Source organism: Lissotriton helveticus, chromosome 7 (assembly GCF_964261635.1).
Source record: "Lissotriton helveticus chromosome 7, aLisHel1.1, whole genome shotgun sequence".
In the NCBI taxonomy this organism is placed as follows: domain Eukaryota; kingdom Metazoa; phylum Chordata; class Amphibia; order Caudata; family Salamandridae; genus Lissotriton; species Lissotriton helveticus.
The window spans coordinates 183,503,912-183,519,332 of record NC_136068.1 but is presented as its reverse complement, the minus strand read 5'-3'; the positions used below and the strand labels follow the sequence as shown (position 1 = coordinate 183,519,332).

Here is a 15,421-nt window from a genome sequence, read left to right as displayed (position 1 = left end):
ATAGGAAGAGTGTGAGATGCTAGTGTGAAGAAGACCGGCAATGCAGCATTTATAAAATGGGAGTCGAAAGCATGTAATGGTGGTTAAGTACAGTATAGTGCCCTTTGTCTGCATATAGCCCTAGTAAGCATGCCTAGTAACTTTCTCCCTCTTTCTCTCCCTTGCATTTTCTTTATTTGGTTGGGATGCAATACCATTTTGTTTGTTTGCGATGTCTGATGAACACAGCACGTGAGTATTCATCTGGTGGAAACAACCAGTCTACTACAAATATACTCTCTATAATGTAAAATGTTTAAGGAGAAAAAGTACCGAAGCACACTGAAGAATGCAGTGCTCACTGTGAATATACACTACAGACTGCGGTGGAATACACCTTTACGCTACATTGCTTTTGAAATCCTAACTTCCTATCTCAGCCTTAAAAAAAGTCCATGTGACGAAACACGTGTCGGCTGCTGCCTAGCTTTGATGTCATGCATTGTTCAACACGGAATGTGAGAAATATTGGTAGAATAAACATGAGCAACAATCACTTGGATTTTGGAGTATTTTATTTCCTTCTATTCACAGTGACCACTGGGCTCTTTAGTATGCTTCGTCACTTTTTCTCCTTACTTTTGCCGGTCTGGAGTTCTTCCAGGTTGGCCATCTGCACCCTAGGTGGCAGAGTATATGTACTGTGAAAGCACCGACCCTTGAACTTTTAGGTTTGCATAACGTGACATTTTCCTGACTGGGAATGGCATTTAGATGTGGCGCATTGTGGCATAGCCATCACCTTTTATTGTTTTAATGGAAAATGTTTGCCAGCCGTGGAAGGGGGTTTGCAGGGGTAAAGGAATGAAATGTTAATCATTTTAATCTATTTTGAATTATATATGCTTTTTATTGTATTGCATTGAGCACACACCTTCTTTAACCTGTTACCTGTGAGTATAGTATGTTGGACGATTATGTTTGGGGATATTTTCAGCTGTTATGGCGTTGTGCAATGTGTCCTATTTCATTGTGTGTGAAGTAAGCCTTGGGTTAGATAGTGTCTTGGGTTGAGGTGGTGTAAGTCAATAGTTGGTGGCATGTTGTGTATTGTGTTGGATTGATATATGCACAAATGTGGTGTGTAATCTTTTTGTGTGTAATGTTGATTGTGGCCTACCTTTTTGGGTTGTTGTGCATTCAGTTGTGCTGGGGGGTATGTACCTTCTTGAAACTCATGAAGAAATGCTTTATTTAGAGGGAGAGGTATGCATGCAGGGTTTTTGTTCTGTCGCAGAGTTTTATTTTGATTTTGTTTTGAGTATTGATTGCTGTAATGCTATTGTACCATCACAGTATAGTTTTTTGAGTAGTTTGTTTATGATTTGTACTGGGTGTAGTGCCCACCCGCCCCTAGTTATTTTGTTTCGTTTTATTAAGCCACTGGTTTTTAGTGTACTTGTGGTTTAAATTCCCCATATATATCGAAATAGTCCTATACATCAGATGAGACCCTGACACTTGAAATGCCCCAAGTTAGGAAATAAGTGGGCACATAGAGGACACAGTTGGCAGAGCACAAAGACCTATTTGTTTTAAGTGCATCTGCTGTCTCCCCAAAAAGGCGCCATCTGCACCCCTGACCTTGCTTCAATTATTTGCCTGAATTCGCTGGCATTTGGATCCATATGATCCATACACATGGAATATCCGGGATCAGTTTTTTTTTTCTTGGATATTGGAGGACAGAGGAGAAAAATCAAAGTCCTGTCAACAGTGAATGCGGTGCCCGAAGCAGGACACAATTTCTGCATATTCATGTTCAGCAGGCCAGTCTCACAATGTGATCTAGATAAAGGATGTGGAACCTTTCTTGATGCTTCATTGCACAGAAAGATGTTCCGCTAACCGCCCCCAACCCCCCCCACCCCCGGATGTGACTGTCTGCCTCTGAACAGAAGGAGCAATTCCATTATGAATTCTATTAAAGAAAAAAAGGATAAACCACAAGTAATTAAGGTCAAAATCATATACACCTCACAGGCAATGCTCCACCGACTGAGAATGCAGTCAATACATAGCCCTCCCCAGTGCTAGAGAAGCAATTCTCTTCCTCAGTTAGAAGATAGTTCCTTCCTTTGATAACCTTTGACAAAAGGTGCCCTTTACTTTCCTCTTAGGGTACCGGTTCCAGGAGGATTCTTTAGGGCATGCTAGGTTCACTCTTTCCAAGATAACTTGCATGCAAACTAGTCATCTCTGGAAGTTGGGGGTATGTGGATGGAAAGGTGCTATCCACAGGCAGGGTTGCAGTCTCCTCCGTGTCTTTAAAAGTGGTAGAATATGGGGGGCGTGGCTAGCAGCCAAGCATGGCGGCCGCATAGCGTGTGAGCTCCTAAGGGCACTGTAGCCTTACAGCAAATCCGACGCACTTATCCGCTACCCTGCCCGCCTGAAGCGGCGGCGTTCGGGTCCGGGGCCGAAGCGGTGTCACCGGTCCGACTTTCGGATAAATCGGAGGACCGGAGCCTAACGTACTCCAAGTGGCAAGTCTGGGCCTACCGCCGGAGGAGCAGCACCGGCCTTGCGTAACACCCGGGCCCCGGCGGAAGTGCGACCGAGCCGGCCGAAAGAGGTGGACACATCCCGGTACCCGCCTAACAGCGCGCAACCGGCCTGAAACTCCTGGTGGCATCATACGGCGACACACACTCTGATAATTCGTCCACGCGGGACCGGCGCAACACACAGGAAAGAGCAAATCCAGCCTTGGCCGCGCTGAACAGCGCGGAAATCTCGACTCCCCCCCCCCCCCCCCCCCCCGGGGGGCCGGGCGGGCTGCAGACGACTGAGGCAATCTTTTGAGCCCCGCTTGACCGTGGGGCCGCAGTAGACGGACATACCAGCTCCGAACAGGGGTGAGGGACAGCGGTGCCCCCGGGGGACGGCGCCATACTGTGGTTCAACGCGGAGCTCGAGGGGGAGCCTCAGGGCCCGCATGTTACCTGATGACAACAGCAGCCCTGACCTGGTGAGGACATAGACCCGGTACGCTGAGGCTTGCCTGGCCTGGGGGAAGGCGGCTGCCCGAGATCGGAACCTGCGCCATCCGGTGTGCCCGAGGGTAGTGGGCCAACTCGGAAGAACATACTTGGAGGCCGCGGGGGCCGTTCCAGCTCACGGTGAAAACATCGGAGGGCGAGAGCGCGGTACTTGAGACGCGGAATACAGCGACTCACCAGAAACCCGCACAGCCACCGCCGCGACTGTCCTACATCACCGCAACGACCAGTGAGACCTGCACAGAAAACGGAGGGCGAAACTCTGAACGACACCCATCGACCAACTACTCCCTAGCTGGTGCCTATAGACGGCGGAATCAGACGTGGCGCAGATTGCGACTAAGCTGGGCAAGACTCCGAATTTCACGAGCCCCGGCACCATGGCGGGCAAAGGCCTTAGGAGTGGATCCACACAGGCCAAATTAGACAAATTTGCTTACGGACAACAAGGGCAACAGCAAATTACAGGGCGATCCTCCGCTGGCCATACCCATACCCATGACACAGAAGGACCGGCAAAAGTAACGCTGGAAGACATCATGAAAACACTCTCAGAGGTAAAAACTACAGTGGGCGCCATCTCCTCTGAAGTCTCCTTGCTGCGAGCGGACTTTCACAAAATGGCAGAGAGGGTGTCGCAAGTAGAGGTGGTCACGAAGTCACTTGTGGAAGACACCTCGGAACTCCAAGTGGCCATGGAAAAAATGCAGAAAGTGACCAAGCTCCTACACGACAAGCTGGACGACCAGGAAGGGCGTTCGCGACGAAATAACGTGCGCATCCTTGGGCTTCCAGAGACGGAGGGGAAGGGGGCCATGGACCTCTATGTAGAAGTTCTCATCAAAAACAAACTGCAGCCCAAAGGCCTGTCTCGCTTCTTCTCGGTGGAGAGGGCACACAGAGTCCCGGGGGGCCCGCCCAAGACGGGAGCAGCACCAAGACCTGTGCTAGCCCGGCTCTTTAATTTTAGGGACAGGGATGCGATCCTACAGGCAGCGAGGAACTCACCGCCGGTGCGGATCCAGAATGCAACTTTAGCCTTCTTCCCAGACTACACGGCTGAGGTGGCCAGGCGCCGTAAGTCCTTCACGGAGGTTAAAAAAGCACTACGGGACAGGGAACTACCGTATTCTATGCTATTCCCCGCTAAACTGAGAATTGTGGCCGAGGGGAAAACTTGGTTTTTTGACACGCCGGAGGTGGCACAGGAATGGCTGGAGGGCTGGAGACCGGCGGGACAGCGACACCGCCCGCATCGAGACCGGCCGCAACATCGTACCAACAAGACAACGCACAGTCGGACCTCCCAATCGCCCCGTCAGGAAGGCGCGGAAGAAACGGAATCAGATCTGGAGAGGGACCCGCTGGACTCTGGACAATTGGCTCCGGTTTGAAACCGGACTATATTGGTATAAGACTGAGTATGCCGCAGACGCCCGGGATCTGATGCGGCTGAGTAAGGTGGGCACAGGCAGTGCCCGTGGGGAACTCACCAACCCCACAAGCAAGTAAGATGACTGGGGAAGGACTAGAGCACTCTGCACAGTTGGGGAAACGGGCGAGGGTTGGTCCGTGGAGCAGGGTAGCAGGGAGGGGGGATGGGACTGAAGTTTTCTTGTTAGAACTCATGTTTTTGTTTATAGTCATCATTCAGCACTTACATTGTCTTACCACCCTGGCATTTATATGTCTCCTACACAGCATGACACGAAATGGCGCATGCGCTAGTCCGAAGGGCACGTTGTGTGCACTGCTCTCTCACCGACTTAATGGCCAGGCCACTTAATCACACGCCCGCTGAGGGCTCCCCTGTGACTAGAGGGATACCCCCACTGCGCATGCTAACGTGGAATGTCAGAGGCCTGGGTGACAAAATTAAGAGAGGCTTGGTCCTTCAGGCCGTAAAACGACACAGTCCAGATTTGGTACTCCTACAAGAAACCCACCTCACAGGGTCCACCTGCAAAGCACTTGATAGGCGTGGCTATACAATGGTGGTACACGCAGAATTCACTGCAGGCTCCAGGGGAACGGGTATACTGGTGAAAAAGTCATCCCCCTTTATTATAACACGCCGTGTGGCGGACGACCAGGGTCGGTTTGCTGCAGTCCATGGGCAATGGGAGGGCAGATCTCTGAATGTGATATCGGTTTATATCCCCCCAGCACTACACTCTGTGGCCCTGCCTGCACTAGGCAGGTTCCTCCTTGATCTCCCTGATGGCGACACGATTGTTGGGGGGGACTTTAATGCAATCATGGATCCACTTAAGGACACCTTTCCCTCTAGGACCCGACCGCGAGGTACTGCACATCTATCGGATTTTGTAGACGCCCTAGGTCTTGTAGACGTCTGGCGACAACTGCATACCGAGGCCACTCAATACACTTATTACTCAGCTGTACATAATAGCTTATCCCGTATAGACTATTTCATGGCACTGGGGTTGGGACTGGACATGGTGGACAAGGTGGACATACTGCTCCGATCATTCTCCAATTGTCCTGTCGCTTACTACCGGGGGGAAAAGTTGCGCACGGATCTACCCAATTTACCCCAACTTTTTGAAAATCCCCAAGATTCGGAAAAAACTCAAACTTGTGACAACGCAGTATTTTGCTGAAAATACAGGCACAGTGGTATCACCATCCACCCTGTGGGAGGCATATAAGACAGTCCTCAGGGGGGCGGCCATTGCAACAATAACGGGGCACAAGCGGGATTCCCAAAAAGAACTCACAGAATTGGAACTTGCACTCAACACGGCTAACAAGGCACACATGGCAGACCCCTCCCCGTCCACGGCACACACCCTCGTGGTTCGGCAGCAACAATACCTAGCTCACCTTAAAACGACAGAAAAGGGGTACATCGCAAACACTAAACATAGAATATACGATGTAGGAGACAAAGCAGGTCGCATGCTGGCATGGCTAGATAAGAGAGGGAATGGAGCGAAAGGTATTCAGAGACTGCACACAGAGGACGGGCGGACACTGACGCACCCAGAAGACATAGTTTGCGCATTGGCACAACATTATCAAACAATCTACACGCCAGACCGAAGGGTCACACAGCAGATGGCAGCAGTAACATTAGCGGATATTGCCGTCCCCAGCATTGCACAGGAAGATAGGGATACCCTGGAAATAGACCCGACGGAGGAAGAAATCCAGCTGGCGATCCAGGCGTTAGTCTGGTAAAGCGCTGGGGCCGAATGGGATACCGATAGAGTGGTACAAGTCCGTGGCTCCAGAACTCAGTGCCCCATTACTGGCCATGTATTTAGAAAGCAGAGATAGAGCAGAGCTGCCGCTGGATCAACGCACGGCCACGATTATAGCAATACCCAAACCGGGGAAACCCCCGACTGAATGTACCTCATATCGCCCGATATCGTTGCTGAATGTTGAGGCCAAGATATTAGCTAAACTTCTAGCCACCCGCTTGATGCCCCACCTCGGCACCTTGATCCACCCTGACCAGTCGGGCTTTATGCCCCACCGGAGCACTGCGATGAATCTCCGAAGAGTTCATGGTGTGATGGCCCGTGCGCACCTCCTCACAGAACAGGCTGTGATTCTCTCTCTCGACGCTAAAATGGCATTCGACCTTGTGGAGTGGGGGTATCTCTTCATGGTACTAGACCGTATGGGATTTGGGCCGAAATTTATAGCGTGGATACGGCTGCTTTATACGAAGCCCGTCGCACAGGTAGTAGCCAATGGCCACATATCGCCGAGGTTCCTATTAGGCAGGGGGACTAGACAGGGTTGCCCCTTGTCCCCCTTGCTCTTCGCACTGGTGCTTGAGCCCCTGGCAGTTCAGATCAGGTCTACGCCCTTATTCGCAGGCATTAGGTGGGAGGAGGGGTGGGAGGACAAAGTATCATTATACGCAGACGACATGCTCATCTACATGACTGCACCTGATGCCGGCATCCCGGCCCTGCTAGACCTCTGTAACACTCACGGGCGCACGTCGGGCTACACCCTAAATTGGTCGAAATCTACTATATATACATTAAAAGGCCCGGCGCCGAGATTGCAGGAGAGCTGTCCTCTGCTTACGACGACGGCCTCCTTCAAATACTTAGGTATTGTCATCACAAGTAAGGAAGCAGACTTTTTTGCCAGCAACTTGAAGCCACCCATAGATCGCCTACGGGCGGACGTTAAGCATTGGGCGGCCCTGCCCCTGACCCTACTGGGTAGGGCAGCATTATATAAGATGATGGCCCTCCCGAGACTCCTCTATGTTCTAGAAAATACTCCGCACCTGGTGCCACCACGATACTTCAAGCAGATCGTGGCGCTGGTCAATACCTTGCTCTGGAATACCGGCCCGGCACGTATAGCTTACGACAAGCTGGTTAAAAGCTGGTACGAGGGGGGAATAGCGCTCCCCAATATTCAACTATATTACTGGGCGGCCCAACTGAAAATTATAAACTACTGGATCCATGCCCCGAGAGAGGACCCTGCCTATCGGGCAGATTGGTCACAACTTGGAACGGACTGCATGCTGTCTGTGCTCTATAGCAAGTCACAACTTAAAACCCTACTTGGCCCGACAAAACATACGGCGGCCCTGTGGCACATGGCGCAGGCCCGACTGGGATGGGTGGGTCGAATCACCAAAATGACACCGTTATGGGACACGAAGGCGTTGGGGAACCTCAGAGGCTGTAAGGGATTTGAGCGGTGGGACTCCATAGGCATTTCTACGGTAGGGGACCTCTGAGACGATGGCACAGTAGTGCCATTTCCACACCTGCAACAGCAGTATAACCTTAGACCCACAGAAACATTCAGATATGTTCAAATCAGACACGCATTACTACAGGCGATTCCTGCAGGCACCACTCTACCAGACTCCTCCCCGTTAGAAGATAGACTGCTAACGGAATTCATGGTCCAAAGCGCCACCTCCCTGACGTATAAAAAACTGATCAATAATCTCAAAGACCCAACGCTGAAACTCAAAGAAAAATGGGAGGGGGAACTAGGTGAGACAGATGAATTTGAATGGAATGAGGCGTTGGCCTCCCCGAAGGAGGTTGGAATCTCAAGTAAACTCCGACTGGTGCAACTTAAAATCCTGCACCGCATCTACTATACAAGGACGCTATTGCATAAAATACTGAGAGCACCACATCCCTTTTGTTTGAGAGGCTGCGGGGAGGAGGGGACACTGCTGCACACACTATGGGAATGCCCTCAAATACGTGAATTCTGGAGACAAATACTGCGCTCGATCTCCCAAGCCCTGAAAATCTCTATACTACCTGAACCACGTAAGTGCCTTTTGAACATCTGGGACCCCAATGACCTGAGTAGATACGCACTGATTTGGGCGACTCTGGCTATGACAGTGGCTAAGCGGGATATAGCACAGAAGTGGGGCGCACCAGAACTACCCACCGCCAGTAGATGGGCTAAGAACATGGACATCCTAATGGTGACAGAAAGGGCAGTGTACGTACTACGTGCAGCGCCCCGCAAATGGAACAAAGTATGGGCGGCATGGAATGTCTACAGAGGAGAAATCTGTGACCCCTTACCAGAGGGAGACGACCTTGACTCGGAGGGGGAAGAGGAGTAACAGAACGGCTAAGGGGTAGTCACCTCAGTAACAACACAATACGACATTATTGGCTCTGACCTGGCTCTTTACCGACGTGCAAGCTAAGTCACATGCTGATACGGGATGTGGGTGGAGACACAATGGCTATGATAACACATGGTTGGGGGGGGGGATGGGAAGTTTGTTATTTCTGTACTATAAAAAAAGTGATGTTTTCATTGATTAGTATACGAGGGAAGGGGAAATAGAGGAATGCAGTACAAGCAAAAGGACCATTGATTAATGTATCTACAAGTCTCCTAAGGTTTACTGCAACACAGTCCTTGCTGCAATGACGTTTCTTGTCGCATACGGAAAAGTTAAAATGTACACACTGTAACAAATACCATAAACATGTATGTAACTGATTGACCACTATTCCTTCCTATTAATAAAAGTTTTTGAAAAAAAAAAAAAAAAAAAGTGGTAGAATATGCCTGTGCAGAGATGCTCTTGGCCTCTCACATGCAAAAAAGGATATTCCATGAGAGTTGAGAAAGGGAGACTAAAGACTAGGAGTAAAGAGGTAACCTCATTTGTATGACTGTGCCCACCCCATCAGTAAAATCTATTTTGTAGATGAGTATCACATGTCAGTCTCCGCAAAATAATTCTGTTTTATCCTTCTTTTATGATACACTCTTTCCTGGCCAATGTGACTCCACAACTTCTTAACCTATAGATTTCTAATATTCTGTTACTCGTCCTATCTTTCAGATACCACGCAGTCTTTCCTCCAAGCTTGTTATCACAAAACAAACTTCATAATTGGCACAAAACTGGCAACCCTATTTGCATTCTCATCAGAAAGGCATATTCTCTATGCCCATCTCACCCACAAGCTTGATACACATTGGTACGCTGAGTATGAAGCTCCCAATGCTTTTGGAGACTACAGGCTCTGCGTCTTTTAAAGTGACTCTCTTAATCAGAAGCAAATTCCATAGGTTCACACGTGATCAAACAGACCACTTTACAGTATGCACTATAAAAGTACCTCACTTTTTGGTGTATTTTCCCAGTCTTGTACATGTTTTTAGTTTTGACTACGTTTTTTATGGTATTATGCAACATGCTGTAATGTAGTGGTCAGCACCATTGATTTTTGAGGGGATGTTCAGCTTTGTGTGGGTCTTATTTTTTATCTTGTTGACTTCATGTGTTTGTGTGATGCTGTGTAGTATTTGTGATGTTGTGTATCCTACCTCATGCTTTAGGGAGTCAAATCCTGTGTGTATGTTGCAGTGGTGTGCCATGTATTGTTGAATGTGTACGTTGGATTTGTTGTGATATTATGCATTATTTTTTCTTTTTCGTACCAAGTATATTGTGTTGGGTCGTTCAGGGCCTCTGTATTATATCTGTTGTAGCTTAGTATGCATTATAATTCTTGTTTCTCAATTTTTCTCTCCGCTCGTATTTTTGTTGTGGCTCTTGCTGGCAGGGAGTAAGTATTGCTCGTCTCATATTCCCATTGATTTTATTTACTTCATTGTTCATTTATCCAAGACTCTAACTCCTCTATCCCTTTTGTTGCTTTCCGCTTTGCCGCCTTCCTCCTCCTCATACCCCCAAAACAAAGTACATAGTTAAGCGTTTAGGCTTTTACCAGCCTGCACTGCATCCAATTGCCTTAATCCTACTAGAAACTCATTTCATGAAAAAGGCTTCCCATCGCTTCTGATTTTCATCAGAGAAACGTGCGTAATATACTGGTGATACTGTTACAGCTAAACAGACCGGGGATTTCCTGCCTTAGTAAAATATAGATCCTTCTTAAAAAATAAAGGCCTTCCTTAATTATAGTCTCAGAAGTTGGATCCGTAAAACACCTGAAGAAACTCAATCCTTCCAACTTGACGGGTTCTCTTCAACTACCTAAAGCACTCACAATGCACAGCTGGCTGGGTTTTGGGTTGCATTATGTGTGGCATATTCTCAATAAGAGTTAGTTTTGTCTAGTATTTCTACTCAACCGTTTGGTCTACTTCACCTTGGTCGACCATGAGGGTTTACTAGCCACTCTCTTCTTGAATAGACTTCCTTGGTCATTCCTGAATTACTGCTCTTCCTAGATCCCAGTGTGGGAAGATTGAACCTTCCATGCCTCCCCTTTTCATCACTGGTAGGAATACAAGACTTAAGCGGTCCACTGATTCTGCCGGCTAGAGGAGGCCCTGCAGCAGACCGCATACCCTATTCAGAGTTAATTTCCAAACAGTAAGTTTATTTCTGATGAGTGACGACATGGTGGGAGCTCTTTAATCAGAAATAAATTCTAAGTGGGCAGCCATGTCTGCATTCTTTTTCACTTTTCAGAAAGAAGATAACTTCGAGAAATGGCTGAAGGAGTCCAAGGACTTGCTCTGAGCCTGACTGACGCCGGCCCATTGATGAGCATCGCCTCTGGTGACCCGTTTAAGTAGCTTCATCTGCAGCTTCCAGAATCTTGCAACTGGAGCAAATCCTTGGACTCCTTCAGCCATTTCTCTAAGTTATCTTCAAATCCTATTCTAAGTCACGTTGGATCCTGTCATAGAGCGCAAATCTGGATCTTAACACTGCAATATAAGTAACCGTAACCTGGTCCTGATGATGGCCTAATACATCTACAGGCCGAAACGCAGTCGACTGCCACAGCGGAACTCCTGGCGCCCCCATCACGGATAGCCCACTAAATTAACTTTGTATTCTATACCATTAACTGTCAGAGTATCCTCATATGTAAATAATTTTTAATCCCACTTGGTTCATGGTCCACCCATCACTATCGCTGTACGTACCACATCACGTGTCACTTGCGCCGTCACAATCCTTCACGAGCACTTGTGCACAGTATCTTATAGGTTACATGACATTCAATGTAACGCAGTGCTATTGCTCCATGTGCTTGTACATATGAAATTTAATATGTCAAACATGTATATTGACTAAATACAATTTGTTTCATGAGAGAATGTCTCCCTGGTTTTCTCCCCTTTGGATTTAATCCTCAGTAATTCATTGTACTATATGTATTTAGCCTGTTCTTACAGCAAAATCTCGCCAAACCAGTTTCTACTCCTATGTTCTGGGGGAATGTCCTCATCTTGTGCAATCTGAGCCCAAGCATCTGTACCCTCGGTCTTTCCCTGTCAGCCTAATTCTTAGACCTCCATAATTGCCACACATTTGTCACGCAAACCTGATATAGCAATTCTTCTGCATGTTACAAATTACACCAGCTGTCCAAGATCAAGCCATGAATTTGAGCCTTAGATCCATCTCATTTGATGATGTCCAGGCCTCTCTCAGGCTTCTAGAGGCAGTATTCCAGTCCACAGTATTCCTTATTGAAGGGTTAAAAAAATCAAATCACCTTACGCTTCTTCTAATCTACATCCATTACTTTCATGTTCCAGGGAGAGATCACTTACAGGTTTGCCTGAATCAACATCAGTGTCCTGCATCTCCACCAGTCATTTTGTCTACATAAAAAGTCCCATGTCTCCGTGGACTCGAACACTCCTGGACTTAAACATCTTTTGGCAACCCCCCTCACAAGGAAAACTAGTGGTTAACCAAGTTGTTTCCGATATAGCCTTTCTTTTATTTTTTAACAAAGCTTTGAAAACTCGCCTCCGATACAGATTAGGTTAGCTGCATACATCCCCCTCCTGTACGAATGTCACACAGTATTTGTTATCTAGTTCTCAATTTATTGATATCTATCGTAGGCAATTTGTACTGCACTCTGTTGCCCCTATGGAAAGAAGTCAGCTAATTGTACCCCCCACCGCCCCCATGTTAAACATAATGTAGCAGGCCCATTCGCCAACAGGGATTTCTTATTATCATTGTCAAATAAAAAATATTTGTTAAGCAATTCAATAGCACTCCTTTTATCAACCTCAAAAGATGTAAGGCTAAGGGGACCTACAAGCATTTTTACCCCATTGCCTTGGTATCATACACAGTTCTGAGCACCGAATGCGTTAGTTGACGGTACCAACTGACCAAGCAAGATTCTCCTCTCCCAGAATCCCCCATGCGCTACTTTCTACTGCCATTGTCACTTTTTACCCCAATTACACACACAATGGGGTTCACTCCTACTTAGCAATTGATCAATTTCCACTCTTCCTATCCCCACCATTTTCTCATGAAATGTTGACTCTTACAATTTCCTTTAATTTTTTCCTTTCTTCTTTTTTCTCATCTTATTCACTTTTTTGTCTCCCTATGATGATGTAGTTCACTCCATTTCTGTTTTCTCCATCCTTGTCCTTCTCCTACATTTAGTGTTTATATCTTCTCTATACTTTTTCCGCTCTTCTCTCTCTTCCCCCCAGTCAAGCTGAAAAGGAAGGAACAAGAACAAGCCAAGAATCACACACTTCTTCTAGAGTACTATTAAAGCTAAGCACTTGCATCACAGCTCCTTTGAAAGCAGCTATGAGACTGTTAATTTGTTTTGTCCTTGCAGAGAGCACATAGGTACACATAGTATACCATACCACCACTGGCATAATGTGTCTCATTCTCTCCCCAGGGTTACACCCCTCTGCATATTGCTGCACTACATGGCCACCAGCAGATAATGAATTTGCTGATTTCAAACTATGGTAATTATTTAATTTTAACACTGTTGTTGTGGATCACTTGTGTGTGTCAATTGTGAGTTCATGCTGTGTGCTCAAGTAGTGATATTGATGAGGCACGAAATTGCTGACGTTGATCAAAATTTTGATCGTAGCTTGTTTCTTTTTGATTGTCGCGTGTCGTACATTTCTGCTTGGGTTTGAGTTATGCACTGTAGGATGATATCTGATCAGGAGTAGATTTGAAGGTGTTTGCATGTGATGGGATTAGATTTGTAACACATGCTGGTGTGTTTGGAATTGTGGGTTGGTGCTTTTTAAGTTGGTGCATAAGCTACTACTACAGAGGTTTACTTCTTAAGCTGGTGCTGGTTTAGCACAATATCAGGGTGATCTTGGTGTGGTTGGAGCATGGGTTTCTGGTGGATCAGATGGATGGTGGTGGTGATATTGTTATGGCATGGTCCATAGGTGGTTGTTGTGGGTCTGATGAAAGACTTGGAGAGAAGACTTTGGGTTGATGTTCATATGGTTTGATGGAAAAGTGGGTCGTGATGCTTTGCAGTAGTGGGTTGATGGTTGCTTAATGGCCATGAGTGGATAATGGAGACATGGTCTACCAACTTCATCTGTTTTACCATGGTTTGTAGTGGTGGGTTAAGGTTGTGGATGGTATTAGCCAACTTTTTGTAACATGTTATTATTATGTTGGCTTTTCAAGATGTCCGGCACTTATTTTGGAACAGTAAATTAAGAGATAAAGCATGCGCAAAGCAAGGAAGCAAGAAAGCCATTTGTTTGGTACATGGGTAATACAGGCAAGACATGTTGACTTTGGTAGTGCTTGTTTGTGAAGGCTGTCTTGCAGGGTATCTGTAAGATCTACATTTAATCTGTGTGGTGCATTTTTTGTCGGAAGGCTATGATTTGCGTCCACTTGTCTCATTCTTGTTCTCTAGAACTTACCAGCTAAATTCTACTAACTTTTCATATCAAGCCATATTTAGTGCTCCAGTCTTTGCTTTAATTTTGGGTGGTGCTGAAAGTGAATAAGAACTGTGGGTCACTCCTGGTTTTCTTGTTGACAAGGATGAAAGAAAGTGCCAAGCGGTGCAAACAGCCAGGCCTTGAGGAGTCTTGTGGCAAGGTATGTTGTTGAACATGGGTGGTTTTATGTTGACTTTATAGTTGCAGGCTGCTGCAGGCACTCCTCCTTCGCGCGGTGCTATGCGGGTCTCATCACCAATATGCTATTGTTTCTATACAGCATGATGCTGTAGTCTGGTAAGGCCGGTTGTTTGTGTTCAAACATACCAAACTCAGGAAAGCCTGAAATAAACTGTTGTATCAATATTTTATTGTCCTTTTTCACTGTATCATAAGTCTATCCCATTTTAGTCTGGGACAATCTTATATAGGAAAAAATTCTAAAGTACCCGCCTCTGGGACAAATCCAAGCTGCCCATGGGTTAGTCTTGAGAGTGTGAACATGACATGTTCTGTGAATTATTACCATGTGCTGAAATTTGGCTTCCCCGGTATTATGGTCTCCTGTTTTTCATGTTAAAAGAGAACAGATGTGTTTTTTCTACAGCAGATATAAAGGATTTTTTTGTGTTTCCATCTCCATTCAATATCTGGAGTTTTGGGGTGTTAAACATAAAAATGTAAAAAATTGTTTCATACATTTGTCAATAATGAAAGGATGCTTTCTGCACTTTGTTCTGCTGTCAACCGGCTAACTGTGGAGTCTTGCTTGATGTTCTTAGCTTATTCTTTCTGGTAGAGGTGATTGCAGTTTTTTCTGCTATATTGTATGTATATGTGAGTTGATGTGAATGGAAGTGTATACTTTACCAGATGGTATACCTCTTGCTGTATGTGGATAGGGTTTTTCCCATCTGTATGGGCGCAAGTTGTGCCAGGGTGTGTGAACATACATGTTAAGCAAAATTGAGGAGCAAAGGTGTTGCCTTGTGTGGTATCCGTGGTTGGAGTTTTGCTGTCAGTGGTGTGTAGTTGTACAGTTTGCGATGACCATTTGCTGGTGGGTAAGTGTGAATGATTATGCTCTGTTAAGTTTGTGTTAGTACTTGTCACAGTTGTGGTTTAAGATTTATATATATACTTTACATATTATGTGTTATTTAGGTTGGGTTCGTTTTTGGCTTGAG

At 46.5% G+C, this 15,421-nt stretch overlaps 1 protein-coding gene across 1 annotated transcript in view; it reads left to right on the top strand.

Moving 5' to 3' along the window:
- Nucleotides 1–15,421, top strand: part of LOC144768331 (uncharacterized) — a 43,195-nt gene that overhangs the window by 6,390 nt on the left and 21,384 nt on the right. Inside the window, exon 3 of the mRNA XM_078651909.1 lies at nucleotides 13,199–13,271. Within this exon, the coding sequence (XP_078508035.1) occupies nucleotides 13,247–13,271 (25 nt within the window). The 5' untranslated portion in view covers nucleotides 13,199–13,246. The remainder of the gene's footprint in view (nucleotides 1–13,198; nucleotides 13,272–15,421) is intronic.